A 27,628-nucleotide genomic window follows, 5' to 3' on the forward strand; every position below is an offset into this window, starting at 1 on the left:
CTATTTTGAGGCTGTATAAATGCAAAATAGATGTCTAGATTCCAGAGTTAAGATAAATGAGATTAGGAACCTCTAAGCCTGTGATTTAGGGTCACCCTTTAAAAACGGGGGCATTGGCAGGTCCTAGCTCGATAAGCAGCGGCGGTTCTCTCTTGGCTACCAGGTACCTTGCTGCATGTGTGCGGTATCCCAGCCAAGCCACATCCTCGTGGCACGGCCCCAAGAGCACAGAGCCTCGGACCCTGGCTGAGAGGCCCGGGCTCACTTGGAGACCGAGTCCTGTCGTGATGGGAGATGCCCCCATGGCGTCAACAATCGGGCTCCAGGCTCTAATCCACTGACAGGAGTGAGTAGCAGGGGACCAGCCCTTGCCAAGGTCAAGGGTTTGGCTACAGCCCTGCAGCCCAGCCTGCGTCCAGACGGAAGCTCCCAAAGGTGGGCAGTGGAGGATGCAGAGTGGGAGAGCACTAGTTCCACCTGAGCACCGGGTGAACGCTGCGGGCAGCAAGGCTCCTGCAGCCTTGGAGGCCTCAGGTGGGGCACAGAGGGACAGGCAGAGTCCCTGGGAGCCGCAGAGCTGGAGGGAAGGCACAGCCCTGGGGCAGCTCCCGAGCTGTGCTACCATTTCCAGTAGGCACACAGCAGGCTTCAGCCCCCACAGACTGGAAAGACCTGTGTTCATCCTTTCTTCTCCAGCTCATATGTCTTTTAAAAAATATATATTTATTATTCATTTATTTATTATTTTTGGCTGCGTTGGGTCTTCGTTACTGCGTCCCGGCTTTCTCTAGTTGCAGCGAGCAGGGGCTACTTTTCGTTGTGGTGCGCGAGCTCCTCATTGCGGTGGCTTCTCTCGTTGTGGAGCATGGGTTCTAGGTGTGTGGGCTTCAGTAGTTGTGGCACGTGGGCTTAGTTGCTCCGTGGCACGTGGGATCTTCCCGGACCAGGGATGGAACCCGCGTCCGCTGCATTGGCAGGTGGATTCTTAATCACTGTGCCACCAGGGAAGTGCCCCCAGCTCATATCTTATTACCCATCTCAGTCTGGGTGAGCAGTTCTTTATAACAATATTCTCTAGCATTTTTGGAGCAGTTTCTGCGTGCTAGGCATGATATTAGGAGCTTCGCGTGCATTATTTTGCTCAAGCCTCACAGCAACCAATAAGGGTAGGCACTGGAGTTTCTTTTTGCCCATTTTACAGATTAGGAAACTGAGGCCCAGAGGGCTTAAGCAACCCGAAGTCCCACAGTTAAAAAGAAGTGGAAAGAGGATTTGAAACCCTGAGGTCAGCATGCTTCACTAGCTTTCTCTTTGCTTTTCCACATACATGTTGTTTATTTGTATCATTTTTTTAGATTCCACATATAAGTGGTATCATATGATATTTGTCTTTCTCTGTCTGACTTCCTTAACTTGGTATGATAATCTCTAGGTCCATCCATGTTGCTGCAGATGGCATTGTTTCATTCTTTTTTTATGGCCGAGTAGTACTCCATTTTGTGTTTGTGTATGTACACATATATATGTGTGTGTATATATATATCACATCTTTTTTATCCATTCATGTCTGTGGACATTTAGATCACATACATGTTATTTAACGTCTCCCAAATTTGAAGGTTGAGGGGAGAGAGAAGGGTAACTGATGCGACGGGTCTGAAAACACGGTGACAGTCCTGGGTTTCCGTTAACCCTGTCTTCAGAGCAGCACAGAGTCAACTACCTTCTCACTTTATAATCGAATGGCTTTGCTCAGAGAGAACTGGGCTTGGTCACCGTGTGTCCCAAGGGGTCTGCGTGTGGCCTTGGGTGGCCAGGCAGTGGCAGCTGGGCCTCAGCACAGCGCTCACAGGAGGGAAGATGTGAAACCGTCTTGGGAGGCCCTGCTGTGAGCCAAGCCGTCTTGGCCCCAGTGAGACAGGGAACAAATAGTTGTCTTCTCCTAAAAGCATCTGGCGCCTGTGAGACCTGGCACCTCTCCTGACCTCCAGCTACTAGGAGATGCGGCAGGGTGCTGTGGAACTAATGGAATTTTCTTCTCCAGGCAGCAATTAGGGGTTAATTATTAGCAATTAGGGGTTCACCACATGCTCTGTGGACCAGCTGTCCTTTCGAGAACACAGGTCACTTGTGTTTCTCAGTGTTAGCAACTGGATCCAGCTGCCCCTGGGGTCCCCCGTTAATCCCTGTGGCGGGGTCCCCACGAGGCTGGCAGCAGGGGGCCATTCTGACTGAGAGTTGCTGACTCACCGTCTCTCCCCCTCTCGCCAGGCACGGTGGCCACCGCTGGGCTCTGTCGTGCTGACCTCCATCGGTCATTCTCAGCGTGGCGTCTGGACTGACCCTGGCCGGTGACTCAGCTCTCTTGAGCCGGCAGGACCGGGACGGGGCAGTTTCTCTTGGCGCTTCCCAGGCCCCTGGGCTCAGCTCCCCTCGTCCCCGTCTGCTCTTTTCTAGACGCTACTACAAGGAGACCTCTGGCCTGATGCTGGACGTCGGTCCCTACACGAAGGCGCTTGAGGTACCTGCGCTGGGCCTGCCCGGGCCCTCTTCGCGTCTCAGGGCCCTCTGAGGTGTTCCTGGCCTTTCTGGAGAAGAGGGTGTGCTCGGTGTTCTGAGTGCCTTCTGTGTTTTCCAACTCGGCGCCACCCCCCGCCCCCTTTGAGGCTCCAGGCCCGGCTCTCCCCCTCCTCTGGAGCTTTGGCCTCTCGGCTGCCCTGGTCATCACAATGCTCCGCAGTCGCTCCCTCTCTTCCCCACAGCCCGTCCCACCTGCCGCTGACCCCGCTGGCCCTCCCAGCATGCTCTGCAGCTCTCCTCTTGGATTCTTGGCTTCTGGATGTGTGTGAACCCGCCTCATTCCTGACCCTCATCTGCAGCACCCTGAGCTGGATGTGTCCTGATTAGACTCCTTCCCAGTTCCCGCCTCCAGTTTCCAAGTCTGGGCTCAGATGGGGCTCCCACTCTGACTCACACCTAGCCAGCTGCCCCAGCCTGGGCTCCTGGCCCAGGTCAGCCCAGGTCACGTCCCGTACTCACCGCTACATTGGTCCCTGCCTACTTGCACTCAGGTGGGAGGGACGGACAGGCTGGCGGATGGGGCCCTGGACCTTTTCCCCTGGAGGGCCTATGACAGAGCTGGGGGTGGTCGGGGGAGAAGGGAAGGGAGGAGAAGCAAGAACGCAGGTGAGAGCACCGTCGGGGTGGCCTGCTGCGGACCGCCTCCTGCTGAGGTCCGGCACTGGGGCAGGTGGCAGGGCGCCTGGTGGTGGGTGCCCCCGGCATCCCGGGCAGCCCGATGTGGAGTTGTGACACTTGCCTACGAGGTGTGCCTCTCGGCCCATGTGTCTTGCCGCTTGGAGGCCCCTGGCCTGCAGGTGCACATTTGGGGCATCTCCTTGATTTCCCAGAGGGAGGATTTCACTGCAGAGCGGGTGTTCACCTGTACTTGCTCCCAAACTCATGCCATGTCCTTCTTTCTTTCCCCAGTATGCCTGTGGTATCGAAGCCGAAGTGGTGGGGAAACCTTCCCCTGAGTTTTTCAAGTCTGCTCTGCGGGAGATGAGGGTGGAAGCCCACCAGGTAGGCCAGCTGGTCCTGAAGCACGTGTGTGGAGGCAGCTATTGAGGGAGGCCCAGAGCGCTCCCCGGGGCGGCCTCGGCGCCGGAGATGGGTTTGAGGGCTCAGGCAGCCTGCGAGAAGGTTCCCTCTCGCCCCCCATGCGAGCTGATCTGACTGGAAGGAGGGAAAAACAGCAGAGGAGGCCCACTGAATGCTTTCCACCTGGTTAATTAGTATAAGAGTGAGGAAAAGAAATGCCTGTGGCTCTTTTCAAGCGACTTTTGTTTCTTCTCTGGAAGGATAAGGATTGACAAGTCCTATCAATACATTAAAAATATTTCATGGCAAGACAATACACAGCAAGATGAAAATAACATGTTGGAGTAAAATCATGCATCTGGCCACCTTTACATTATAACTGTTTTTGAGACAGGTTGCCTTCCAAACATACAGCTTAAAAGGAAAAAAGGCAGGGCTTCCCTGGTGGCGCAGTGGTTGAGAGTCCGCCTGCCGATGCAGGGGACGCGGGTTCGTGCCCCGGTCCGGGAAGATCCCACATGCCGCGGAGCGGCTGGGCCCGTGAGCCATGGCCGCTGAGCCTGCGCGTCCGGAGCCTGTGCTCCGCAATGGGAGAGGCCACAACAGTGAGAGGCCCGCGTACCGCAAAAAAAAAAAAAAGGAAAAAAGGCAGTTATGGTTTTAGTGTCCCCAGTGCCCACCCTCCCACCTCCCCTTCCCAGGTAGAGTGAGTGGGTCCCCTCCGGCCGGTGGGTTCCTGATAGCATTGTTGAAGAAACAGTGGGCATGTGTCTGCCGGCGTCAGGGCTGTCCTGCCGTCTGTTTTGGACACGGCACCAGGGGACAGTGTCAGCATCCTGTGGTGAGGCTGGTGCCTCCAGGATCACCGTGCTGCTCCCTTATTCTTGGACCGGTATTTCCCATGTGTGTTCCAGTCTAGAGCGCTGGTCTCTCACGGTGCTTAGAGAAAGACAGCACAAAGCCATGGAAGTCTGGAACCTCTGCGCCCAAACCTCCCCTGAGATTCGCAGATGCCAGAAAATACAGTTCTCAGGGGTCCCCAGGAAACACCTAGAAAATGCCCTGTGAGGCTGGTAGAGAGGAGAGGCTTGTGTTTTGAATGAGTGAAGACTACAGGAATAAATAACGTGGTTTTCATGACTTCATTTCACAGTGACAGTTTTTTTGTTTTGTTTTGTTTTTGTTTTTTTGTGGTACGCGGGCCTCTCACTGCTGTGGCCTCTCCCGTTGCGGAGCACAGGCTCCGGACGCGCAGGCTCAGCAGCCATGGCTCACGGGCCCAGCCGCTCCGCGGCATGTGGGATCTTCCCGGACTGGGGCACGAACCCGTATCCCCTGCATCGGCAGGCAGACTCAACCACTGTGCCACCAGGGAAGCCCCCACAGTGACAGTTTTTAAACATTTGTTTTATTGTGACAAATTTCAAATATATACAAAAGCAGAGACAACGAAACAGTGATTCTCCTCATATATCCATCAGCCAGATTCAACAATTAAAAGATTTTGTCACATTCCCTTCTTCTATCCCATTTCTTTCTCTTTAAAAATTTACTTTTTTTTTCTGTTGTATTTTAAAGCAAATCCCATTCTTAATGTTATCCTGTCCTTTCAAATTATAGTGTGCCTTTCAAAAAGAGATGGTTGCTTTTGACCATCATTAATGGTTTTTGGTTTTTTTTTTGCGGTACACGGGCCTCTCACTGTTGCGGCCTCTCCCTAGCGGAGCACAGTCTCCGGACGCGCAGGCTCAGCGGCCATGGCTCACGGGCCCAGCCACTCCGCGGCATGTGGGATCTTCCCGGACCGGGGCACGAACCCGCGTCCCCTGCATCGGCAGGCAGGCTCTCAACCACTGCGCCACCAGGGAAGCCCATATTAATGCATTTTTGACAATGCATTAAGACACCTAACCATGGCAAAAAAAAAACACACACACAAAAAAAGCTGTTCAGCATCATCACTCATTCAGGAAATGCAAATCAAAACCACAGCCAGTGTGGAAAACCGTTCCGTGATAATTAAATGTAGAATTATCGTATGACCCAGCAATTCCACTCCTAGGTGTACATCCAAACGAATTGAAAACGGGGGCTTCCCTGGTGGCGCAGTGGTTGAGAGTCCGCCTGCCGATGCGGGGGACGCGGATTCGTGCCCCGGTCTGGGAGGATCCCACGTGCCGCGGAGCGGCTGGGCCCGTGAGCCGTGGCCGCTGGGCCTGTGCGTCCGGAGCCTGTGCTCCGCGGTGGGAGAGGCCACAGCAGTGGGAGGCCCACGTACCACAAAAAAAAAAAAAAAGAGAATTGAAAACGGGTGTTCAAACAAAACTTACCTGTGAATATTCATAGCAGCACTATTCACAATAGCCAAAAGGTGGAAATGATGCAGATGTTCATCAACAAATGAATGGGTGAACAAAATGTGGTTTATTGTCACCATGGAATATTTCAGCTATAAAAAGAATGAAATACTGATAAATCCTACCATGTGTATGAACCTTGAAAACATTATGGTAAGTGAAAGAAGCCAGTCACAAAAGGTCACGTTTTATATATTTAACATTTATTTGAAATGTCCAGAATAGGCAAATCCACAGAGACATAAAATAGATTAGTGGTTGCCAGGGGCTGGGAGTATGGGGGAATGGGGAGCGACTGCCAGTGGGTATGAGGTCTCCTTTTGGGTTGGTAAAAAATGTCTGGAACTAGCTGGTGGTGGTGGTTGCACAACATTGGGAATGTACTTAACGCCCCTGATCTGTACACTTCAAAATGGTTACATTGGTAAATTTTATGTTATTTTATCACATTGAAAAAAAAACCCTAGCCAAAAAAAAATCCAAACCATAAAAACTCTACCTAACAAAATCAATAGTAATTCCTTAGTATTATCTAATACCAGTCCATATTTAAATTTTCCTGGCTGTCTCAGAAATGTCTTTTATGTAGATTTCAAAAAAAAAAAAAAAAAATCAAATCAAATAAGGTTGTTTTGTGTTTTAAACCTCTCTTTTTAACTTTTTTATCATGGAACATTTCAAGTATCTGTACAAATTGCGAGAGTAACCTCATAAACCCCCAGGTACCCATCAGTGAGCTTCAGTAATTATCAACTAATAAGCACTTTTAAAAATTGTTTTTAACTGTCCATTCTGAAGCAATTTCCCACGTACAAAGAGGTTGCAAAAATAGTGCAGAGAATTCCCCTGTGTCCTTACTGCAGCTTCCCCAAAGGCTAACATCTCATGTAACAATCACAGGACAATTATAAAATCAGGAAATTAGCCTTGATGCAGAAGTTGACTAGCCCAGGGACCCTCTGTTTTTGGACACATTATATTTGGTGTCACGCCCCCTAGCACCCTTTATTCTGAGCAGTTCCTCAGTCTGTCTGTCTTTCAGGACTGTGGCAGTTTTCAAGAGTACTAGCCAATTCTTTTGTAGTATGTCCCTGATGTTCCCTCATGATTTAATTTCAGGTTATGCATTTCTGACATATGTATTTCTGGTTATACATTTCACAGACACAGTGCTGTGCCCTCTGGTGTGTCCCATCAGGAGGCATGTGCGGGCACTCTGCGCATTATAGGCTGTGGTCACTTTGATACCTGTCAGAGGTTCCCATTTCTGCACCGCAGAGTTACTGTTGTCCCTTTGTGACTAATAAGTATCTGATGGGGGAATACTTTGACGCTATGTAAATATTCTCTCTCCTGACATTCTTTTCCCCTCCTAATTTCAGCATCCTCTTACCTGCAACAGTTGTTACCATGGTGCCAAGTGGCGGTTTTCTACTTCCATTGTCCCCTCTATATGTATTGATTAGCATTTACTGTAAGAGAGAGCTTTCCTTTTTCTCCCATTTACTTTTTTATTTATTCCAACACGTACTTAAGGATATTTGTTTTATTTCACGAGTCACAATCCATTCCTGTTGTTATTTTGTTGCCCAGATTGTCCCCTATTTGGCCATTGGGACCACTTGGAAGATTAATAACCCCTTGTTTCATCTGTGCTCCTACCTGCTCCTCTCCCCTAGATTATTTTGAATCATCTCCCAGAAATCATATCATTTCATCTGTAAGTATTTCTAAGTGTCTCTAAAAGATAGGAATTCTTTTTAAAAACATGGATGATGCCATTATCACAACTAAGTAATACTAACAATAATTCCTTAATATCATTAAATATCCAGCCATTGTTCCCATTTCCCTGATTGTCTTACAAGTGTTTACATCGCTTGCAGTTTCTTTGAATCAGGATCCACATGAGGTCCTCGCATTGTGATTGGCCGGTGTGATTCTTAAGTGTTTTCTAATCTATCCATTCCCACCCACCCACGCCGACCCCACCCGCGTCTCCCTTTTGTATTCCTTGCAGCTTTATGAAGAAGAAGCTGGCTTGTTTGTCCTGTAGAGTTTCCCACAGCCAGGATTTTGTTGATTGCGCCTCAATGGTGTCCTGTCTCATGCTCCCCTGTTCTCCCTGCTTCCTGAATGTCGATAGTTAGATCTAGAAGCTTAGGCAGAATCTGTTTCAGTTTTTGTTTTTTTTTTTTTTGCGGTACGCGGGCCTCTCACTGCTGTGGCCTCTCCTGTCGCTGAGCACAGGCTCCGGACACGCAGGCTCAGTGGCCATGGCTCATGGGCCCAGCTGGTCCGCGGCATGTGGGATCTTCCCAGACCAGGGCACGAACCCGTGTCCCCTGCATCGGCAGGCAGACTCTCAACCACTGTGCCACCAGGGAAGCCCTCTGTTTCAGTTTTTTGATGACTGCTTTCTGGGTGGTATTGTGGCCTCCCTTAGGAGGCTCAGAACATCCGGGTGTCTCCTTCGGTGGCGTTAGCAGCCATCGGGGATTGGTGTGTATCCATTCATTCATTAAGGGCTGCAAAATAGTGATATTTGAATTCTGTCATTCCTTCTCCATTTCTCTGGATATTACCTCTGTATAGGAAAACGCCTCATGAACTGTGCGTTCCCCTGAAGTACAATTCATATAGGAAACTACAGATAAATGCCTATTTCTTTCTTGTTATTTATTAGTTTTCAGAATGATTGATTCTCTAACACCCTCCCAATACCTTGGAGGTTTAAAACTACATATATCACTATAAATAGACAAAAGCATATTTGACGTGTTCCAATCCATTGCACTTACTCGTGTTCAAAGTATTGCATCTTTGACCAGTGGGAGCCTCTTCCAGCTGCCCTCTGAGTCCTGTTGTCCTGACCCCAGAGGTCTCTGAGGTGCTTTACTCCCTGTTATGACAGGATAACACCTGCCTTGCACACTTCCTGCCCTAGGCCTAGAGTCTGTCATCCTTCCAAGGAGCCATGCTTACCTTCAGTGGAAAATAGTATTTAGAAACCATAGTCGGGAAATTAACCGTTCTTACTGTTATTGGGTTGGTTATCATTTCCAAGACTTAGTCTACAAGGGTTGAAAACATATGTATCTTTAAAGATGAAGTGCATAATGAGTTCATACTGAAACTTCTGGTCCAGATTTAGGCCTGTGGGTTTTTACTGGATCACACATCTTGTGTCTGTATTTCCTTTTTTCCATGTCAAAAATCCTGGCTCGCAATGGGGCTTCCCTGGTGGCGCAGTGGTTGAGAGTCCGCCTGCCGATGCAGGGGACACAGGTTCGTGCCCCGGTCCGGGAAGATCCCACATGCCGCAGAGCGGCTGAGCCCGTGAGCCATGGCCGCTGAGCCTGTGCATCCGGAGCCTGTGCTCCGCAACGGGAGAGGCCACAACACTGAGAGGCCCGTGTACCGCAAAAAAAAAAAAAAAAAAAAAAAAAAAAAATCCTGGCTCGCGAGAATACCGACATAATCATTTGTTTTAGCCCATAATACACAAAAGAGTCTTGAATCTCAAAAGCATTATGCTGTGTGAGAGAAGCCAGACACAAAAGAGTGGGTGCCACCACCAGTTCTATCAGTGCCACCAAGGCTGGGTCAGGGTTGTGGTTGCCGTGGACTGGACTGTGAGACACAGCATCACCGTGACTGCTGATTCCTGAATATGATAAGGCTGATTACCGGTGCTGTTTAAGATTTCTTTTTTCGACAGTTCTTTTATGGCTTAGACTATATCCCTCTAGAGATTTACAGCCGAAATACTGTTTTTTAAAGCTACCATTATTCCTCTGGGTAAGTGTGTCACCAACAGGACCCTCCTTGAAGTCACTTTACTTCCAATTTTTAAGGAGTTGGTTTTTCAACATTTAAACTTGTTTCATAGTTATGTAAAAATTCATGTGGTTCCGAAATTAAATCCACGGAACAAGATACATTCAAGGAAGTCTGGCTCCTGTCCTTTTCCTTCTATTGTCTTCCCACCCATCTCTCATCATAGCCATTTTTATAAATATTATGGCTTATCTTTCCATTTTTTAAATATGACCAACTATGTATACATTTGTATCCTACTTACAGGGTGAATTTGAGAGAGTAAATTCTTTTTTTTTTCAAAGATTTTTTTTTGATGTGGACCATTTTTAAAGTCTTTATTGAACTTGTTACAGTATTGCTTCTGTTTTATATGTTGGTTTTTTGGCCACAAGGCATGTGGGATCTTAGCCCCCCGACCAGGGATCGAACCTGCACTCCCTGCATTGGAAGGCGAAGTCTTAGCCACTGGACCTCCAGGGAAGTCCTTGAGAGAGTAAATTCTTAAGATCATTTGTTATAGAGTGGGAGGAACATCACTGTTGTAATCTGAGTTAAAAATCTGAGTATTTAGAATTACGTAAGCACTGTGGTCACAACCATCTCCTGCGACCCCCCAACCCCCTGCCTTCCCTAATCAACAAAACAAAAAACTGTCACTGCCTAGAAATTAAGACCAGAGGAATTGAATATTAAGACATTAGTTATCTTTGGTTGTCTTTGTAGAGTTGACCTTGGTTAATCGCCTCCCCCCCTTTGTTTGTTTGTTTATTTGGTGTTTTCCAGTTACTTTCACGGTCACGTCAATATCTTTTACATTCTGAATGAGAAACTGCGCTCCCCACACCCCAAAGAGGAGCTGAGGCCCTTCTGGGGGTCAGGTTGATCGGGCTTCTCATTTGGCGGATGCTGGGCCGTGCAGTCTGGGGTGGCGGGTTAGGAGCTTGGATTCCTGGCGTGTCTGCTGAGGCTGGGGTCCCTGTGCTGTCCAGGCATCACGAGCATCTGTGGCCCTGGGTCGCTAAGGAATTGTTTTCTCTGGCGGCTCTGAGCGCACATGGCAGAGCTGAATCTTATTTACCTACCACATTATCATGCTGTCTCTGTCTCCCCTCCTGACACACAGTTGAGTGGCAGTTGCATGTTCTTAACACCCCACCTCACCGTTTTTCTAAAATGTTAATTTAGAACATTTTGAAATACTGCTTGAGCCTCAGGATGTGTAGACATTTTAAAGCAGTATTTCAAAATAAGGCCATTTTGAATGAACTGTGTCGTATGCACAAGGTAATAATTCTCTGCTCCTGCTTCTCTCTTTTTAATGAAAAATGGCTTTGAGGGGCTGTCTTGCTGCTGAAGTGCCGGGCTGTGACAAACCTTAAAATTTTCAAGCCGCTTTAATCAATAAAGTTATCACCAGTCATTTCCCTCGATAACTGCTTCTTCCCAGATCCAGACTTGCTTCTTGCTGCCGAGGAGTTTTCCACCTGTGCTCAGAATGGATATAACTCCCCCAAATCCAATTTTCATTTTAACCTTTCCTCAATAGCCTAGAAATAACAGATTGCTGGTATTACTCTAATAGATTGGAAATTCAAACCTCTTAGCGGTAACCAGGCCCTTTCTAGGATTCAGTAATAAGGCAAAGAATAACATACCTTAAAGGCTACTTCAAGAAATACCTAATTCTCACTCATGGTTTAAGGCTTCTGAATCAGTGGGTGGTTTTATAGCTTCATACTAAAGCCCAAGTGATGTGAAGGTTTTGGCAGTTTTCCATCATCATAAGACATTCCATCAGTTGCAAATTGTGCAGGTTTAGTGGAAATTGGGTCTGTTCAGACCAGAGTGCTTAGTCAGCACCAGAAGCCAGTGTGCAGGCAGTCTGGAAGCTGGGGGTGCCCATTTCACAGATGAGGAAGCCGAGGCTTGGAGAGGAAGGATCTTGAATACTTTGAGCACTTGTGCTGGGCACACCCAGGATCTGTCACATACCCATTTACTTGGTGAAATCCTTACTCCAATCCGCTGTCGTAGGTACTTTTATTCCCATCTTAAGCTTAAGGTTAAGGATTTCTCAGCCTCGGCACTACTGACATTTTGGGGTCAGATCATTATTTGTGGTGGGGGGTACTGCCCTCCTCCCCCAGCTGTGAAACCACAGATGTCCCCAGATGTTACCAAATGTCCCAGGGGAGCAAAATCGCCCCCAGTTGAGAACCAGGGCACTGAGGAGCAGTCACAGGAATGTCTACTGTTGAAGCCAGGATTACTCTGCCGCTGTGGGGTGAGGCCGGGACCCAGCCCCCTCCAGGTCTCTGCTGCTCCCCAGTTCTCAAGGAGGGGCCAGCAACACAGCAGAATGCTTAGGTTAGAAAAGGCATATTTAGAAGTGCAATATCATTTTCTGTTGTGAAAAACATTAAAATCTGTCTTGTTGGCAGAATATAGAAAGTAAAGTTAAGCAAGATCTTGGGGGGTGAAGGTGAGGACTCTCAGGACAGCCTATCAAAAAAGGGGGCGAGGTTTGTGGGTTTATCCAAAGAGGGCCGGGCATAAAACATGGACTTTGCCCCATCATTTTGCTCCCTAGTTCTCAGGGCATTAATTGTAGCTACGGGGTTATGGGGACAGTCTGTACCCTTGGTGGGGAGGCCTTGTGGGTGGGGAGTGAACGTGTGGGGACCTCCTCCCCCTCAGGTCTGCGCGTGGAAGGCCCATCTTCTCCCCTTCGTGGGCTGGGCCCTCCCCCCGGCCCATCTTCCCCACAAGCGGTGTGCATGGTCTTTGGGTGTCAGTTCAGGGACCACTTGCTGGGACGGTGTGAGCCCCGGGAGATAGAGGGCCAGAGTGGTGCCTCATCCAGCCACGGGTGGGGGTTTCCAGGAAATGCCAGCTCTGGGGCTGCCTGGTGCCCCGTCTCGCTCATAAGGGAGCTTTAGAGCCTCATGTCTTAGTTTTCCATAAGATATTTCCTCCCCTAAAGCCTTTTTAGTAGATTTTATTTTGTTCTCCTCAAAACACAATTTTTTAATCTGATTGTGAAGTAGCTCATGTTTGTTAAGGGGATGAATAAAGTTCAGAAAGTACAAGGAAAAAAAATGTTCATCCTTCCACTAACCTGCAATAACACAAATCATGCTTAACCCTTCCAATTTTTTGGTGTCTATATATACTTTTTTTTTTTTGGCTGCGCTGCTCGACTTGCGGGATCTTAGTTCCCTGACCAGGGATCGAACCCAGGCCCAGCAGTGAAAGCGCCAAGTCCTAACCACTGACCTGCCAGGGAATTCCTGTATATGTACATTTAAAAAGAAAATTATTTATTTATCTGGCTGCACTGGGTCTTAGTCGCTGCACGCGGGATCTTTGTTTCTGCGTGTGGGGTCTTTAGTTGCGGCATGCAGGATCTTTTTAGTTATGGCATGCGGGCTCTTTGTTGTGGCATGCGGGATCTAGTTCCCTGACCAGGGACCAAACCCGAGCCCCCTACACTGGGAGCGCGGAGTCTTATCCACTGGATCACCAGGGGAGTCCCTGTGTATGTACATTTTTAACACAAAATTGGATAATCCCGTATCTGCTATTTGAAACCCAATTCCCATTCCCCTCCCCCCGGCCCCGGCTTAATATTGGGAACAGTTTTCTTTGTGCGAATTCAAGCACCTCCACAAAGTAATTTTTGTGGCTACAGAGCGTTCTGTCATAGGGATCACCATAATGTTCTTTAGCCGAGGCTACCTTCCATCCCCTTGCTACCGTAATGTGCTTCCCCAGTCCCCTGTTGTTGGACATTTAGATTACTTCCAATTTCCCTCTTGTACATTAACCCTAGTGAACACCCTTGTATGTATATGTCCTTTTGTATATTTTAAATTATTTTCTTAGAAATCCTAGAGGTATAGTTTTCAGGCCACGATGCACAGTGTTCGTTTCTATTTCAGAAACACGGTATCAATTCAGCTTCCTTACCAGCTGTATATGCTAGTGCTCATTTTCCAACATCCTCACCAACACCATTGTTTCTTACTTTTTATAAAATAGTTTCCTCGAGTTTTGCTGTGTTGGTATTATTCCTTACGAATGTGTCAGACAGTGGGGGAAATTCCTTAGTGACGAGCCACCTCTGGGTGTCGTAGGGGGCCCGGTTGCTCTGAGCCTGCAGGCTGAGGGTGTAGGGCTCTCCCCAATGCTAGGTGTCATCTTGAGGCCTCTCCAAGTGGGGGTGTCTGTCCCTCGGGGCTGAAGTGCAGGCCAAGCCCACTGCTCCTTCACCACCAGCCCTGCTGTTCGTTGCCCCATGGGGGCAGAAGTGCTCCTCCTGGCAGAGCCCTGGGAATAATCAGAAATTTCATGATGGGCTTCCCTGGTGGCGCAGTGGTTGAGAGTCCGCCTGCCGATGCAGGGGACACGGGTTCGTGCCCCGGTCCGGGAAGATCCCACGTGCCGCGGAGCGGCTGGGCCCGTGAGCCATGGCCGCTGAGCCTGCGCGTCCGGAGCCTGTGCTCCGCAACGGGAGAGGCCACAACAGTGAGAGGCCCGCGTACCGCCAAAAAAAAAAAAAAAAAAGAAATTTCCTGAAACGTGGGCTTTTTTGGGAAAGCTCTTTGGCGTTGGAAGTTGCGTTCTAGACGTCGCCACCTGTTGGAATGGGTTCTGCCCCCTGGCACCTAGGATGGCGAAGAGGAGACCATGGCGGGCAGACGAATATTTAAGAAGGATGAATGAATCTACATTTTGAACCCAAACCAGAAAACCTGCCTAAAGGGCTCTGGTGCCGCCTCTGGCTCTTGGATCTCTGTTCTGTGGGAGTCCGACCTCTTGGTGTGCGTCTCCAGCTTCCCTGAACCATATTGCAGTCAGAAAGGAAGTGCAACCCAGACCTGACAGGTAGGGTTTTTTTATTTCCCCTGACAGCGCACCTCTTGACCTCTATCTTCTTGCCAGTGATTTTTTAAATCCTAAATGATTTGGCAATAATTGCTCCTCCTTGCGTGGTGATTGCCCTTCACCGATAGTAAATCTGTGAAATCCCCAGGGGCTGGAACGCGTTTTGGTATGCGGAGCCCACAGGCTGGCCCAGACAAGCCTCACTGCGCCGGGCGGCCGCACACCCACTGGGTCCCCGCACCCTGCCCCTGCCCTCACACACGGCTCTGCGCTCTGCCTGGGCTTGGCCAGTGGCTTATCATGCAGAACCATAGCTGCTGCTTCTGGTGTTCTTCCTCCGATGGCCCAGATTTCTCTGGTTCCACTTCCGTGGGCCACACCGAAAAATGTCCTCACCCAGGCAGACCCAGCAGTCTCTGTTCTGAGGCGGGGAGGAATTTCTGCTTCATGCCCAAGTGTGCATGCACAAAATTTTATTTTCCCCAGAGCATGGAAAATGCCAGGCATGACATTTAATCATAGGAAGACCATTTCATTTCCAAGGAACCTTCTAGCAAGGTGGCCCCCGGAACCCCTGGCAGCAATGGACAGGGTCCTAAGCTGGAATGCTCTGGATGTTTAGAGGCTGACCTAACAGTGTCAGGACAACTCTTTGAGAAGGGCAAAGTAGGATCTCACACTGGGGCTTGTGGCCGGCCCGGCTGCCTAAGCCAGGTGCCCACCTGCCCCAGCCCTCTCCTCCCAGGTGAGCTGTGTGGTTGCCCAGGTGACCCTGGCTTTGCAGATACCCTTAGACTCACGTGTGTGTGCAGTGGTCTCATGGCGGGTCCCACTTCAAGGAACACGCGTCGCCACTGGCTCTTTCTCTTGGGTGATTGATGATTTCCACACAGCTGCAGCTGCATGGGAGCTTGTAGACACGAAAATTAAACCCATTTGGATTTGGCAGTGTTTTCCCCAGCATCAGTCATTCTAGGAAAAAAAATCCCAATTTTACCATATCTGGGTACTTGCCCCTGGCACTATTATTTACTTAATGTTTCTTTAAATTGATTCATTTTATAAACTTAAATGTATTTTTTAAAAAAACTTTCGATCCCTACTATAAATGGAAGACCAGAATCACTCACCATAAATAGATTACTCTAAAAATAAATACAAACAATTACATTAAAAATGTATGTCCTTATGTACACTACCAAATGTAAAATAGATAGCTAATGGGAAGCAGCTGTATCACACGGGGAGATCAGCTCAGTGCTTTGTGACCACCTAGAGGGGAGGGATAGGGAGGGGGGGAGGGAGACCCAAGAGGGGAGGGGATATGAGGATATATGTATACGTATAGCTGATTCACTTTGTTATACAGCAGAAACTAACACACCATTGTAAAGCAATTATACTTCGATAAAGCTGTTAAAAAAAATGTATGTCCTGTTCTACCTAAAATCAAATAGTATATCACCAGTATGCATAACACACATTGGGAAACGTGGGTTTAGGTGGAGGAAGGACCAGAGGAAATTAGTGAGAAGTATCAAGTTTAGAATATCCACTGGGACAAAGTGCAGTTTATTTCAGGTACGTCGTATGTCTCTCAGGGGCGGTGGCTCCCAGCAGTTGGCAGAATTCTCAGCCCTGGTGGTCATCAGCCACCTGCTCAAGCTCTCCCGGGGGCCAGTGTCCCCCAGTAGCTTCTCTGACGGAGGCCTCTCTGGCCTCTGCTGGAATATATTAAGTGACAGGGGCCTGGTACCTCTGAGGCAGCCCATGCTGATCGTTAGAAAAGCCTCGTGTTTACCTAAAACTACCTCCCTGGCATCTGGGGCCGCACCAGCTCAGTCTTTGTCCTTGTCCACAAGCTCCTCATGATTCCTCGTTATTTGAAGTCCTGTTTGGGAGATGTTTCCGAGGACATGTGCTTCAGGCTTAATGGCTGTGCTTTTGGGAATTCGTTGTGTGGCCTGCCCTGGTAGAAGATTAGCACACATGTGGTGTCTTCTTCGGGGAAGGCTCTCACCCCTTCCCCTATACCCCCTAACCTGGTTGACCCCTCTTGCTCTTCAGATCCAAGCTAAAAACCTCACCTCCTCCAGGAAGGCTTCCCTGACCACCACCAGCCCCACAAGGTTAGGCCTGACAGCCTCCTGCACTTTTCCTCCCTGTGCTTTATCACAGGTCCTGGCTCTGTGTTTGTGAAATTACCTCATGAACATCCATCTTCTGCCTTCCACTGGGAGCTTCACAAGGATGAAGACTGTGTTTCTGACTCACTGTGTCCCCACTGCCTGGCTATAGAGGACCTGATACAAAGGAGCTGAGGCACTGGAGCCCTGTCGTAAAGACTGTGGACTGTCTCCAATAGGATTAGATTAGGAGTTTCCTCAACAGAGCATTTCCTAATATTTTTTCCTTGTAAACATGCATAGATAACTTATTACATCCAGGCACTGTCCTTGATGCTTAACTTGTGTGATTTTGTTTAAACACCACACCAATTGTACCCATTTTACAGACTGAAGTGGATCACAAGATCACAGGGCTAGCAAATAGCAGAGCTGGGATTCAGGCCCAGTTGCTCTGGCCCCGTCTGCGAATTGAGCTCAGTCTGTCCAGTCTGCTAGTCGCATAGGGCCTGCCTCTGGATTCACTGCCCCCCACCCCTCCCACTCCGAGCTGGAAGGCAAATTCCATCTGGACTCCTCTCCTCACAGGCAGAGTCCAAATGAATGTGTCCCCTGGTTTGCAAATGCTTCACGGTCATCACTTTTTAAAAAAAAAATTAATTCATTCATTCTTTTTTGGCTGCATGGGGTCTTTGTTGCTGCACGTGGGCTTTCTCTAGTTGTGGCAAGCAGGGGCTACTCTTTGTTGCTGCGCGTGGGCTTCTTATTGCAGTGGCTTCTCTTGTTGCGGAGCGTGGGCTCTAGGCGTGCGGGCTTCAGTAGTTGGGGGCACGCGGGCAGTAGAGCGCAAGCTCAGTAGTTGTGGCCCACAGGCTTAGTTACTCCGCAGCATGTGGGATCTTCCCGGACCAGGGATCGAACCCGTGTCCCCTGCACTGGCAGGCAGATTCTTAACCACTGTGCTACCCGGGAAGTCCACGGTCACCATTTTTAGTTTTCTTGGTTTCGGTTTATGTATTTATTCATTGGTTAGCCCTACCTAGCATCTGAATTCCAGAGGAAAGTTGTGGAATAACTGTCAGTTTCAAAGCTTCTATCCCGTCAACGTCAGGACACTCACCCTGCTACGGGAGCCCGGTTTGTCAGGCCTGTCTGACCTCCCACCAAGGACATTTCTGATCGAACTCGGGAGCATATCTGGCATGCATTTGGTGTCTGAGGCATTAGACTTTTCTTCCGCTAGCAGGATCGTTTCCTGAAAATATTTTGAAGCTTTTAATCAGTGTGGCAGTTGAGTCAGGGAGGCTGCTCCTTTTTTCTTAAAAAAAGCACATTTATTTATGTAAAGATTATGAATCAATTTAAACAGTAATATTAATATAGGTTGATATGTCGAATGGGCACCCACCGGTGACTAAAGTTTCGGCAACACGGATGCGGACTGTGCCACCCACCCCCGCTCTTTTGGCTGGTAACCACTGAGCAGTTAGTTCTATTGGCTGGACTTCCTAAGTATCTCCAGACATGCACAGCCATGCCTTATTTCAGAGCACCGATTCACTCAGCAAACCCGTGTTGGTCATCAGCTGAGCTCCAGGTTCAGCACACAGCCTGCCCTCAGGGAACTCACACATTTTTGGAGGAGAGAGGTAAATGAAGGGACCGTTATAACACAGGAGGTGCGTGCAATGCAAGGGGGTAATCACAGAATGTTTTGGGAAGCCCCCAAACCCAGCCGGGGGTTGAAAGGTGGTGGTCACCTGAGCTGAGTCCAGACAGACTGTTAGGAGTTGGCCAGTAGAAGAACAGAGGGAAGCGGCAGAAAGGTCACCCTGTGCCCATGGGTACCCTTTCTGGTGCTGCCCATTCCGTTTTGTGTAGATCCGTATTTCTATTTAAGTACCATTTTCCTTTTGCCTAAAGGACTTCCTTTTACATTTCTTGTGTGTGGATCTGTTGGTGATGAAGTCTTTTAGCTTCAGATATCTGGAAATGTCTTTATTTCACCTTTGCTCTGAAAGATAATTTTGCTCCATATAGAATCCTAGGTAAGCATTTTCCCCCTTTTCAGTACTTTAAAGATGGTGCTCCACAAAGGTGGTGTTCCACTGTTTTCTCATTTGCATGTTTTCAACAAGAAATCTGATGTCTTATCTTTGTTTCTCTCTGTACATGTCTTTTTTTTTCCCTCCAGTTGTTTTTTTTTTTTTTTGCTGTACGCGGGCCTCTCACTGCTGTGGCCTCTCCCGTTGCGGAGCACAGGCTCCGGACACACAGGCTCCGCGGCCATGGCTCGCGGGCCCAGCCGCTCCGCAGCATGTGGGATCTTCCGGGATCGGGGCACGAACCCGTGTCCCCTGCATCGGCAGGCGGACTCTCAACCACTGCGCCACCAGGGAAGCCCCCCCTCCAGTTGTTTTTAAGATTTTCTCCTTGTCACTGACTTTGAGCAATTTGATTATGTTGTGCCTTGATACAGTTTCCGTCATGTTTCTTGTGCTTGGTATTGATTGGGATCTCGGAGCTGTGGATTTATCATTTTTGTTGAGTTTGGAAATTCATCAGCCATTATTTCTTCAAATATTGTTTCTGTCTCCCCTCTCTCATCTTGCTTCCAGGGACTCCGGTTACACCAGGCTGTTTGAAGTTTTGTCATAGCTCACCATTCCTCTGTTCATTTTTTAAAAATTATTTTTTCTCCCTGTGTTTCATTTTGGATAGTTTCTATTGCTGTGTCTTCAAGTTCATAAATCTTTTTTCTGCATTGTCTAATCTGGATTTAATCTCATCCAGTGTTGTTTTCTCTTTTTCTCAGTCCAGACATTGTAGTTTTCACCTCTAGAAGCTTGATTTGGATCTTTTACCTTCCATGTGTCTCTACTCAACTTTGGGAACATGTGGAATACAGTTACAGTAGCTGATTTCATGCCCTTGTCTGCTAATTCTCACATCTGTGTCAGTTCCAGGTCTGTTTTGGTTGATTTTCCTCTTCACTGTGTGTGATATTTGTCATCTTTGCATGTCTGATTATTTGTTTAATTGGATGCCAGGCGTTGTGAATTTTACCTTTTGTGAGTGCTAGATATTTTTATACGCCAATAAATATTTTTGTGCTTTGTTCTGGGATGCAGTTAAATCACTTGGAAACAATTTGATCCTCCCAGATCTTGCTTTGAAGGTTTGGGAGGCGGCACTAGAGCAGGGTTTAGTCTAGGGCTAATTATTCCTCACTGCTGAGGCAAGATGCTTCTGAGAATGCTACTCAGTGCCCTGTGAATTACGAGATTTTCCAGTCTGGCTGGTGGGAACAGACACTAAACCCAGCCCTGTGTGAGGTCCCGGCACTGTTTTAATGTTTGGTGTGATTCTTTCCCTGGCCTCGGGTGGTTTCCTCACCTGCCTGTGCTCATTAGCAGTCTTCCCCACACTGCCTCGTTGGGGGGGACCCTCTGTAGATCTGCACAGTTCTCCAGGTAGCCCTCTCTTCTCGGACGCCCTGCCTTAGTCTCCCAGCTCTCAGCTCCGTGTCCTCAGTTCTGGGAGTCTGGGCTCTACCTAGTTCTTCCTCTCTGTGCTCACAGTCTGGAAGCTCTGAAGGCAGTGAGCTGCGGCATTTGTAGGATCCATGTCATTTGTTTCCTGTGTCTCAGGAATCCTCCTTCATTGCCTGATGTCCAGTGTCTTGAAAACTGTTATTGCATTTGGTTTGTCTGGTTCTCTAGTTGTTTCAGGTGGGAGGGGCTGCTTTTTGAAATGATATCCAGGCTGTGAGCATTTCGTGTGTGTGTGTGTGTGTGTGTGTGTGTGTGTGTGTGTGTGTGTGTTAGAGTGTGTATTTTTGTTTGCTCTTTTTTCTTTTTTTTGCGGTACGCGGGCCTCTCACTGTTGTGGCCTCTCCTGTTGCGGAGCACAGGCTCCGGACGCACAGGCCCAGCAGCCATGGCTCACGGGCCCAGCCGCTCTGCGGCACGTGGGATCTTCCCGGACCGGGGCACGAACCCATGTCCCCTGCATCGGCAGGTGGACTCTCAACCACTGTGCCACCAGGGAAGCCCTCTTTTTTCTTTTTGTTTTTTTTTGTTGTTGTTGTTGTTGCTTTTCATAGGTAGTAACTTCAGCATGGAAAGCAAAACCTAAACTTGGGCTACAAAGATTTGCCAGAAATTTACTTAGTTTTCACAGAACCAACGGTTGGCAAAATAACCTGGTTACAGAGTATTTAGCTGAAGGTAAAATTCAGCCTGTGCTCGACTAGAGGTGAGATAGCGTCAGCCTCCCCGTGTGTCCTGGTGGCACTATATCACTTTAATACCCGCTGATTGATTTTAAATTGCCCAAATATGCACCATTCAGAGCCGCAGCCCATGATGGGCAGTGGGAGATATATTCAAGTACATTGACTTTTAATCAATGTGATGACGATACTACCTCGTTTACTTTGTATGGTGGTGGTTTTAAGCATCAAGTCAAGAGATTTATTATGTCAAAAAAGATGAGGCAGCACAGGAAGAAAACTGTCTTGACATCACTTCTGAGTGCCTTTCACTCACTGCACGACAGGCCATCATGATCGGGGACGACATCGTGGGTGACGTCAGCGGTGCCCAGCGGTGTGGGATGAGAGCGCTGCAGGTGCGGACCGGGAAGTTCAGGTGAGTGCCTGGCGCCAGCCTGCCCGCCATCTGCCTGCCTGCCTTGTGGATTCCTGGGGTGACCAGGTTTTTGTTTGTTTTCTTCTCCAAAATAAAGGGGGTTACTTTTTCCCAAATGGAAGAGCAGTATGTGGGCATCTGATGAGTTTTTTGTAACTGTCCCCTAAGGACGGGCCTGGATGCCTTTTTGTAGCAGAGAGTGGTAGATAAAAAGGGTCTGAGTTTCAAAACTGAGATTTGAATAGGGTGTAATGCGGAGACAACAAATGGAAGGTTCTGGCCAGCCGTTGCGCCTGCTTCCCACAGAGAGCCAGCTTGAACTTGGGCCGCACTCCTCTCCCCAACGTGGCTGATGCTTCACTGTGCTCGGAAGGGATGCTCCTGGGTGCCCAGCTCCTCTGGTTACCTTCTCCCTCCTTTTCCTCCACCGTATCCATCTCTCACCTAGAGATGACAGGTCCGTGTTCAGGGACGAGTCAAGGACACTTTGGAGTTGAACCTCTGTCTCCAGAGTGTTTCCTTTGCTGGGCCAGAAGTCAGCCTAGCCTCGGGCAGGTTGCTGACGGGCACCTGTTGGGGGCGTGTGGATGTGCCCTGCGGTGTCTGGGCCTGGCTTGCTTAGCCTTTGAGAGTATCTCAGACATCACAGTGTTGTCTTGGCTTATTCTAGATGGTTTTGATTGTCGCCATTCAGAGAAAGTACCATTTTGTGTATGCTGGAGAGACTTAGTTAAAACATGGTTACCCTGGGGCATTTGGATGTTGGGGGAGGGATGGATTACATCAGTCCTGGGTGGTCTGCTTAGACGGGGTCAGAGGAATAGATTAGAGGGCCTGACCCTCACTCCGAGGCCCGTTCCTGTGTGAGAGACACACGCGGCCTTTGGGTTTGGGTCACGTAGGTGGACACAAAGTGAGTGAGGAAGTCTCAGTACCCCTAAGGTCCAGGGCCAGAAAGTCCCTTCCATCCACCTCTTGGACCTCCCAGGGTGCCAGAGGCCACCTTGAAGCCCCCAGCACACCTGAAATATGGACCTCCTTTTTTCCCCAGGTCCTCAAACGAGGGTTTCCTGGGTTTCCTCGGCTCTCTCCGGCCTAAGGGAGTGAGGGAGACCCCACTCGAAACCTCATCAGCATTCTCTCCCAGAGGCCAGCCTGGAAACCCGAGGTCCCCAGTGCCCGCTTCCCCCGAAGCTGCTGAGCAGTGGAACTTGGTGCCCTTTGGTTGATGCTCTGCTGCGCAGTGCTCCCCGGCCCCTGGTGCCGCCCGGCGCCTGGTGCCGCCCCATCAGTAGCCAGCCTAGCTCAGTGAGCACCTTTGACCCATGAGCACAAGAGCGGCACCTCCTTTCTGAGAGCACGGTGGTGAGGCTCAGGAGGTGAAGAGTGAGAGCCGTGTAGTTTTGTGCGCTGGGCTGCTGCTTCTGGTTTCTTAGGGAGAAAAACATGTCTGTCTCGATTAAATGTAGCCACAGCTGGGGTCTTTCTGGCCCAGCCTAAGCCACGCCCCTATAAACTGAGAAGGTACTGCCCCTGCCCCAGGCCCCAAGCATGCCACTAGGTCGCTGGGTCACTGAGGAAGGTCCGCACACACAGTCGGGAAGCCCTCGAACGGGCAGGTGGGCGTGCAGGCGGCTGTGTCCTACCTTACACCACCGGGGTTGGCACTTTTCTGAGTCCTCCATCACCCCGTCTCCCAGAGAGACAAACCCCATCAACAGTTGGCCAGATCATTCCAGACCGCCTTCTCTGTGTAGATAATGTAAGGATAATATTTTGGGTTTTTCTCTTTATAAAAACGGTATTATGTTATTTCACAACCTGCCCTTTTCTTGAACAATGTTTTGTGGCATCTCCCCATGACCGTTCTTCATCATTTTAAATTGCTGAGGAAATTCGGTAGGTAAGTGCTGTTTAGCACGCGGTGCACAGGGAGCCCTCGGCAACGGGGAGGTGATGCCGGTGCTGTGGGTGACGGCTGTTGCTTCCCAGTGCAGCCCCACCTGGCTCTGCGTGGAGAGGGTGGGGCTTAGCGTCTCTTTTCTTGGAGGTATTTAAGATTTCAGACCTTTTGATTTGTTTGTTGTGAGGTTGTAAATCTGCCTTTGTTAGCAGGCAGGGCGGAGGGAGAAGAGCCTCAGTGCAGGTTAGGTGGTGATGGAGCCACCGGAGGGGGAGGCCGCGTGGCAGGACAGGAGGCTGGGCTCCGTGCCGACAAAGCGGGCAGAGGACCCCCTGGCCGCTCTCTAGAGCCTCACTGTCTAATGCGGAAGCCACGAGCCGCAGATGGCTGGGGAGCACTTGAAATGTGGCTGTTCCAAATTGAGACGTGTTAAAAGTGCACATACACAACAGTTCAGACTTAGTGGGAGAAAAAGAATGTGACAAGCTCATTCATAATATCTTACACTGATTGCATGTTGCAATCCTGATGACTTGTGTTAATTTCACCTGCTTATTCTTATTTTTTTTTTTTTTTTTTTTTTTTTTTTTTTTTTTTTTTTTGTGGTATGCGGGCCTCTCACCGCTGTGGCCTCTCCCGTTGCGGAGCACAGGCTCCGGACGCGCAGGCCCAGCAGCCATGGCTCACGGGCCCAGCCGCTCCGCGGCATATGGGATCCTCCCAGACCGGGGCACGAACCCGTATCCCCTGCATCGGCAGGCGGACTCTCAACCACCGCGCCACCAGGGAGGCCCTATTCTTATTTTTGTTAATGTGGCCACTAGAAAGTCCTAGCTTGCCTCCACGGCTCGCATCCATTGGCACTTCGTGCATTTCTGGTGGACAGCGGGGCCCCTGCACCGCCCCCTTCTCCCTGCAGATGGCAGTCTCGGTGCACGAGATCTCCATGGCACCTCGCACGGTGCTCTCTGTAGACGTAGCCGGCTTGGGGCCAGTGAGCAGCCTTGGCACTTTGGCACCCTGGTGACTGGGCCAGCGTCACCCGGCAGCGCCCAGCTCCTCCCCCCTGGGGCTGCCCTGCCTGCCCCTGTAGCTCTCCACCCCTCTGGCCACCTCTGTGAGCCGGCGGCACTAGGTTTGAAGGTCCCTGTGGCCCATGTCTGCACCAGACATGAGCCGGGCAGGGGCAGGGTCTGCGTCCCTACTGTGCTGGGTCTCTCTCTGAGTGGCCCTGAGTGGCCTCACAGGAGCCAAGGGCCACTGGATGGGTCAGCAGGGCATCAGCCCTGTGCACCGTGTCCCTTGTTGGTGGCCTTGGTCCAGCCTTGACTGAATTGGGGGAGTGAGGCTGGTGGAGGATGGCCTTGTCACCGGGCACAGGTGGCAGAGGGCCGTGCGGTGAGGGAGCTTGACGCTCATACCTGGCCACGTGGCTTCTCCACTGGCTTGAGGCCAAGGGCCGGATGGGGGTGCTGAGCCAGGGGAGACCCGCGTGTCCTGCCCGTCCTGGTGCTGGAAAGGGAGGGAGGCTGGAGGGGGCCGCGTAGGGCCTCTGGACAGCCCCGCTGCAGGTGCCCCTCAGGCCAGCGTCTTCTAGTTGTGCGCACACACACACACACACACACACACACACGTGAGGTTGTCTGAGGCCACAGCATTGCTGGGGGTGTGGGATCTGGACTTTCCCATGGCTGTGAGACCTCCCTGTGACCTTCCATGTCCTCATTCCCCTCGCTGCTTTCTTTTTTTTTTTTTTAATTTAATTTATTTATTTATTTTTGTCTGCGTTGGGTCTTCTTTGCTACGCGTGGGCTTTCTCTAGTTGTGGCGAGCGGGGGCTACTCTTGGTTACGGTGCACAGGCTTCTCATTGCGGTAGCTTCTCTCGTTGTGGAGCACGGGCTCTAGGCGCGCGGGCTTCAGTAGTTGTGGCTCGCGGGCTCTAGAGCGCAGACTCAGTAGTTGTGGCACACGGGCTTAGTTGCTCCGCGGCATGTGGGATCTTCCCCGACCAGGGCTCGAACCCGTGCCTCCTGCATTGGCAGGCGGATTCTTAACCACTGCGCCACCAGGGAAGCCTGCTTCTTTCTAGTTTTATCAGAAAATGGCCCAAAGAGAAAAGTGTGAAGTCTCAGAGTGGGGAGAGGTCACAGCAACCCCTGAGCTTTGGAAGGAGGGCTTCACAGGGCCTGCCCCACCAGGACCAGCGGGAGGCTCAGGCCCCTTGCAGGAAGGAAGCTGGATCCCTTCCAGCAACCCCAGTGTTTGGAGCCAGAGAGGCTCCCGAGGCAGACAGCTTGCAAACACACCCCCGCCCAGCCGGGCAGCCGGGCCGCGGAGCTGTAGACAGAGCCATCCAAGGCTTTCTTTTCATACCTGCCCTCCTTGAAGGTCCAGCCCAGCCAGGGTGTGGCCCTCACCTGGCCGCCAGGTAAAGGCCTTTCGGGCGTTTTCCCCACCCGCCCCTTCCTGGCATGTCTGACGCACCGGGCCTGCTGGCGGAACCTTCCAGCCTGAGGCCAGGAGGCTGCTGTTCCTCCAGTCTCCTCAAGAGGCCATCCCGACTCCACAGGGCCCTGTGACCATCGCTGGCACATCCTCATGGTCGCAGTGAGTCCCGGAGACCCAGAGGGTGCTGGCTCCACCGCTGCCAGAGGCCTTTCCCGTTGAGACGGCTAAAGCCTTGCCCAAGGCCATCTAGTGAGGTTAGGCAGAGGCTGGGCTCACGCCTGGTGCTCTTACCCCAGGTGGGTGCTTCTGCCACCGTGTTCCTACTGGGAACATCCAGCCCTTGGGGGTCAGCCTCTGAGGAGCTGCAGGAGTCACGGTCCCAGGCTCACTTCAGGGCACAGGCAGGTCTCGGTGTCTGAATAATGGGGGGCTCGTCTGGGAGGACTGCTGTCCCCACCCCCAGGCACCATAGCCCCCCTCCTTCTCTCCTAAGGACAGGCCTCATCTTCCATGGGGGGGTGGGGCCAGGCCCTGTGTACCCCCATTCTGGCTAATTCAGGTGAGGGGCATCCTTCTCAGGAGCCAGATGCCCTGCGTGTCCCCAGTGGAGGAGGAAGCGGTCGGGACATCTCACCGTCCCTTCATACCTGCTTGTGTCCCCACCTGACCCTCCTCCCGGAGACATGCCAGAAGCGGAGCGAGGACACCCCGAACGCTTCCCCCGTCACCCTGTCCTCCACTCCACGCTGCAAAGCACAGCTGGCGCCTGGTTCTCAAGCACGGTGGCAGGCGTCACTGCCCCAGGCCCACGCTGGTCGCGCTGTGTACATAATCCAGCTCCGTGGAGCCTGCTTTGGGTATTCTCTTATTTGTTATTTACTCATGGGTGGGAGATGTTTTATGAGCCCAGAACGTTCTTGACAAGCAGTTTGTTGTTTTGGACTCACAAGGGAGAGTTTCTTGGGCCTGGATTCCAGGTGTCCCTGGGCTGGGACTGGTGCTGCACCCGCACCGAAGCTCAGCTGGGGCTGGGGTGCCCGTGGTCGCTGTCCACCCGGCAATGGGGCTGACGGATCTGAGGTTCCAGGCACTCTGCACAAGGCTGAAGGATGCGGGGTACAGAGAATTTGATGGTGGAACCAGACGCTGGAGTGGAACTACCCAGAGCCCGACAGGGCTGCACTCCTGGCACAGCTGCCGCCAAAGCGTGGCCCTTGACCCCGTCTCTCGTCACTTTGCAGCCAGTGACTTCAAAGAGTTTCCTTAAGAGGAGGCTCTGGTTCCCCTTCGGAAGGAAATTGGTTTTTCTTCTAGTGCCAGGTGGTATTTGAGGGAAGTGAGTGATCCTGGGTGTTGATTTTTCAGCAGTCAGTTGTCACCGTGAGGCTATTGCAGGCTGAGGTCGTGGGTGGGAGCCCTTCATCCCTGTGTCCCGTCCAGGAGCATTGCCATGTGTGCACCAGGAGGGACCTCCTGCCCTCGTAGATGAACACTCTCGAGCCTCAGGCCTCTGGAAGACGCTCCCAGCTGGGGAGGAGGCTCCACGTAGCTTCAGGGAAACAGGAGATGACCAGCTACTGCCTGGCTGCAGCCCGCCCAGCTGGGGAGAACGGCTTAATGCTGGGCTTGGGGGCTCCCCCCTGGGTCCCTCGGACTCCAGTCCTGGCTGCCAGCTGGGGGAGGGCTCCGGGAACCATTCTCCGGGGAAATCGACCGTGGAACGTTGGTGGGCCAGCCGGTCAGCCCAGCAGGCAGCCTCGGTCTTGCATGGGGATAGAGGTTGTGGGAGGCACCCCTGGGCTTTGAGAGGTCCCTCAGCTCACCGGGGGTC

The 27,628-nt window shown here is 50.7% G+C and overlaps 1 protein-coding gene across 2 annotated transcripts in view; it reads left to right on the forward strand.

Annotated features, from left to right (window-relative positions):
• Positions 1 to 27,628, forward strand: part of LHPP (phospholysine phosphohistidine inorganic pyrophosphate phosphatase) — a gene marked incomplete at both ends in the record, with an annotated part of 137,845 nt that overhangs the window by 26,876 nt on the left and 83,341 nt on the right. Inside the window, 3 exons of one of the 2 annotated variants that reach the window (XM_079704854.1) lie at positions 2,458 to 2,521; positions 3,490 to 3,582; positions 21,353 to 21,444. The exons of the other annotated variant lie outside the window; for it this stretch is intronic. Of the exons in view, the coding sequence (XP_079560980.1) occupies positions 2,458 to 2,521; positions 3,490 to 3,582; positions 21,353 to 21,444 (249 nt within the window). The remainder of the gene's footprint in view (positions 1 to 2,457; positions 2,522 to 3,489; positions 3,583 to 21,352; positions 21,445 to 27,628) is intronic. 2 annotated transcript variants of the gene reach the window in all.

This window comes from Hyperoodon ampullatus (assembly GCF_949752795.1).
Source record: "Hyperoodon ampullatus genome assembly, chromosome: 1".
Taxonomy (NCBI): Eukaryota; Metazoa; Chordata; class Mammalia; order Artiodactyla; family Ziphiidae; genus Hyperoodon; species Hyperoodon ampullatus.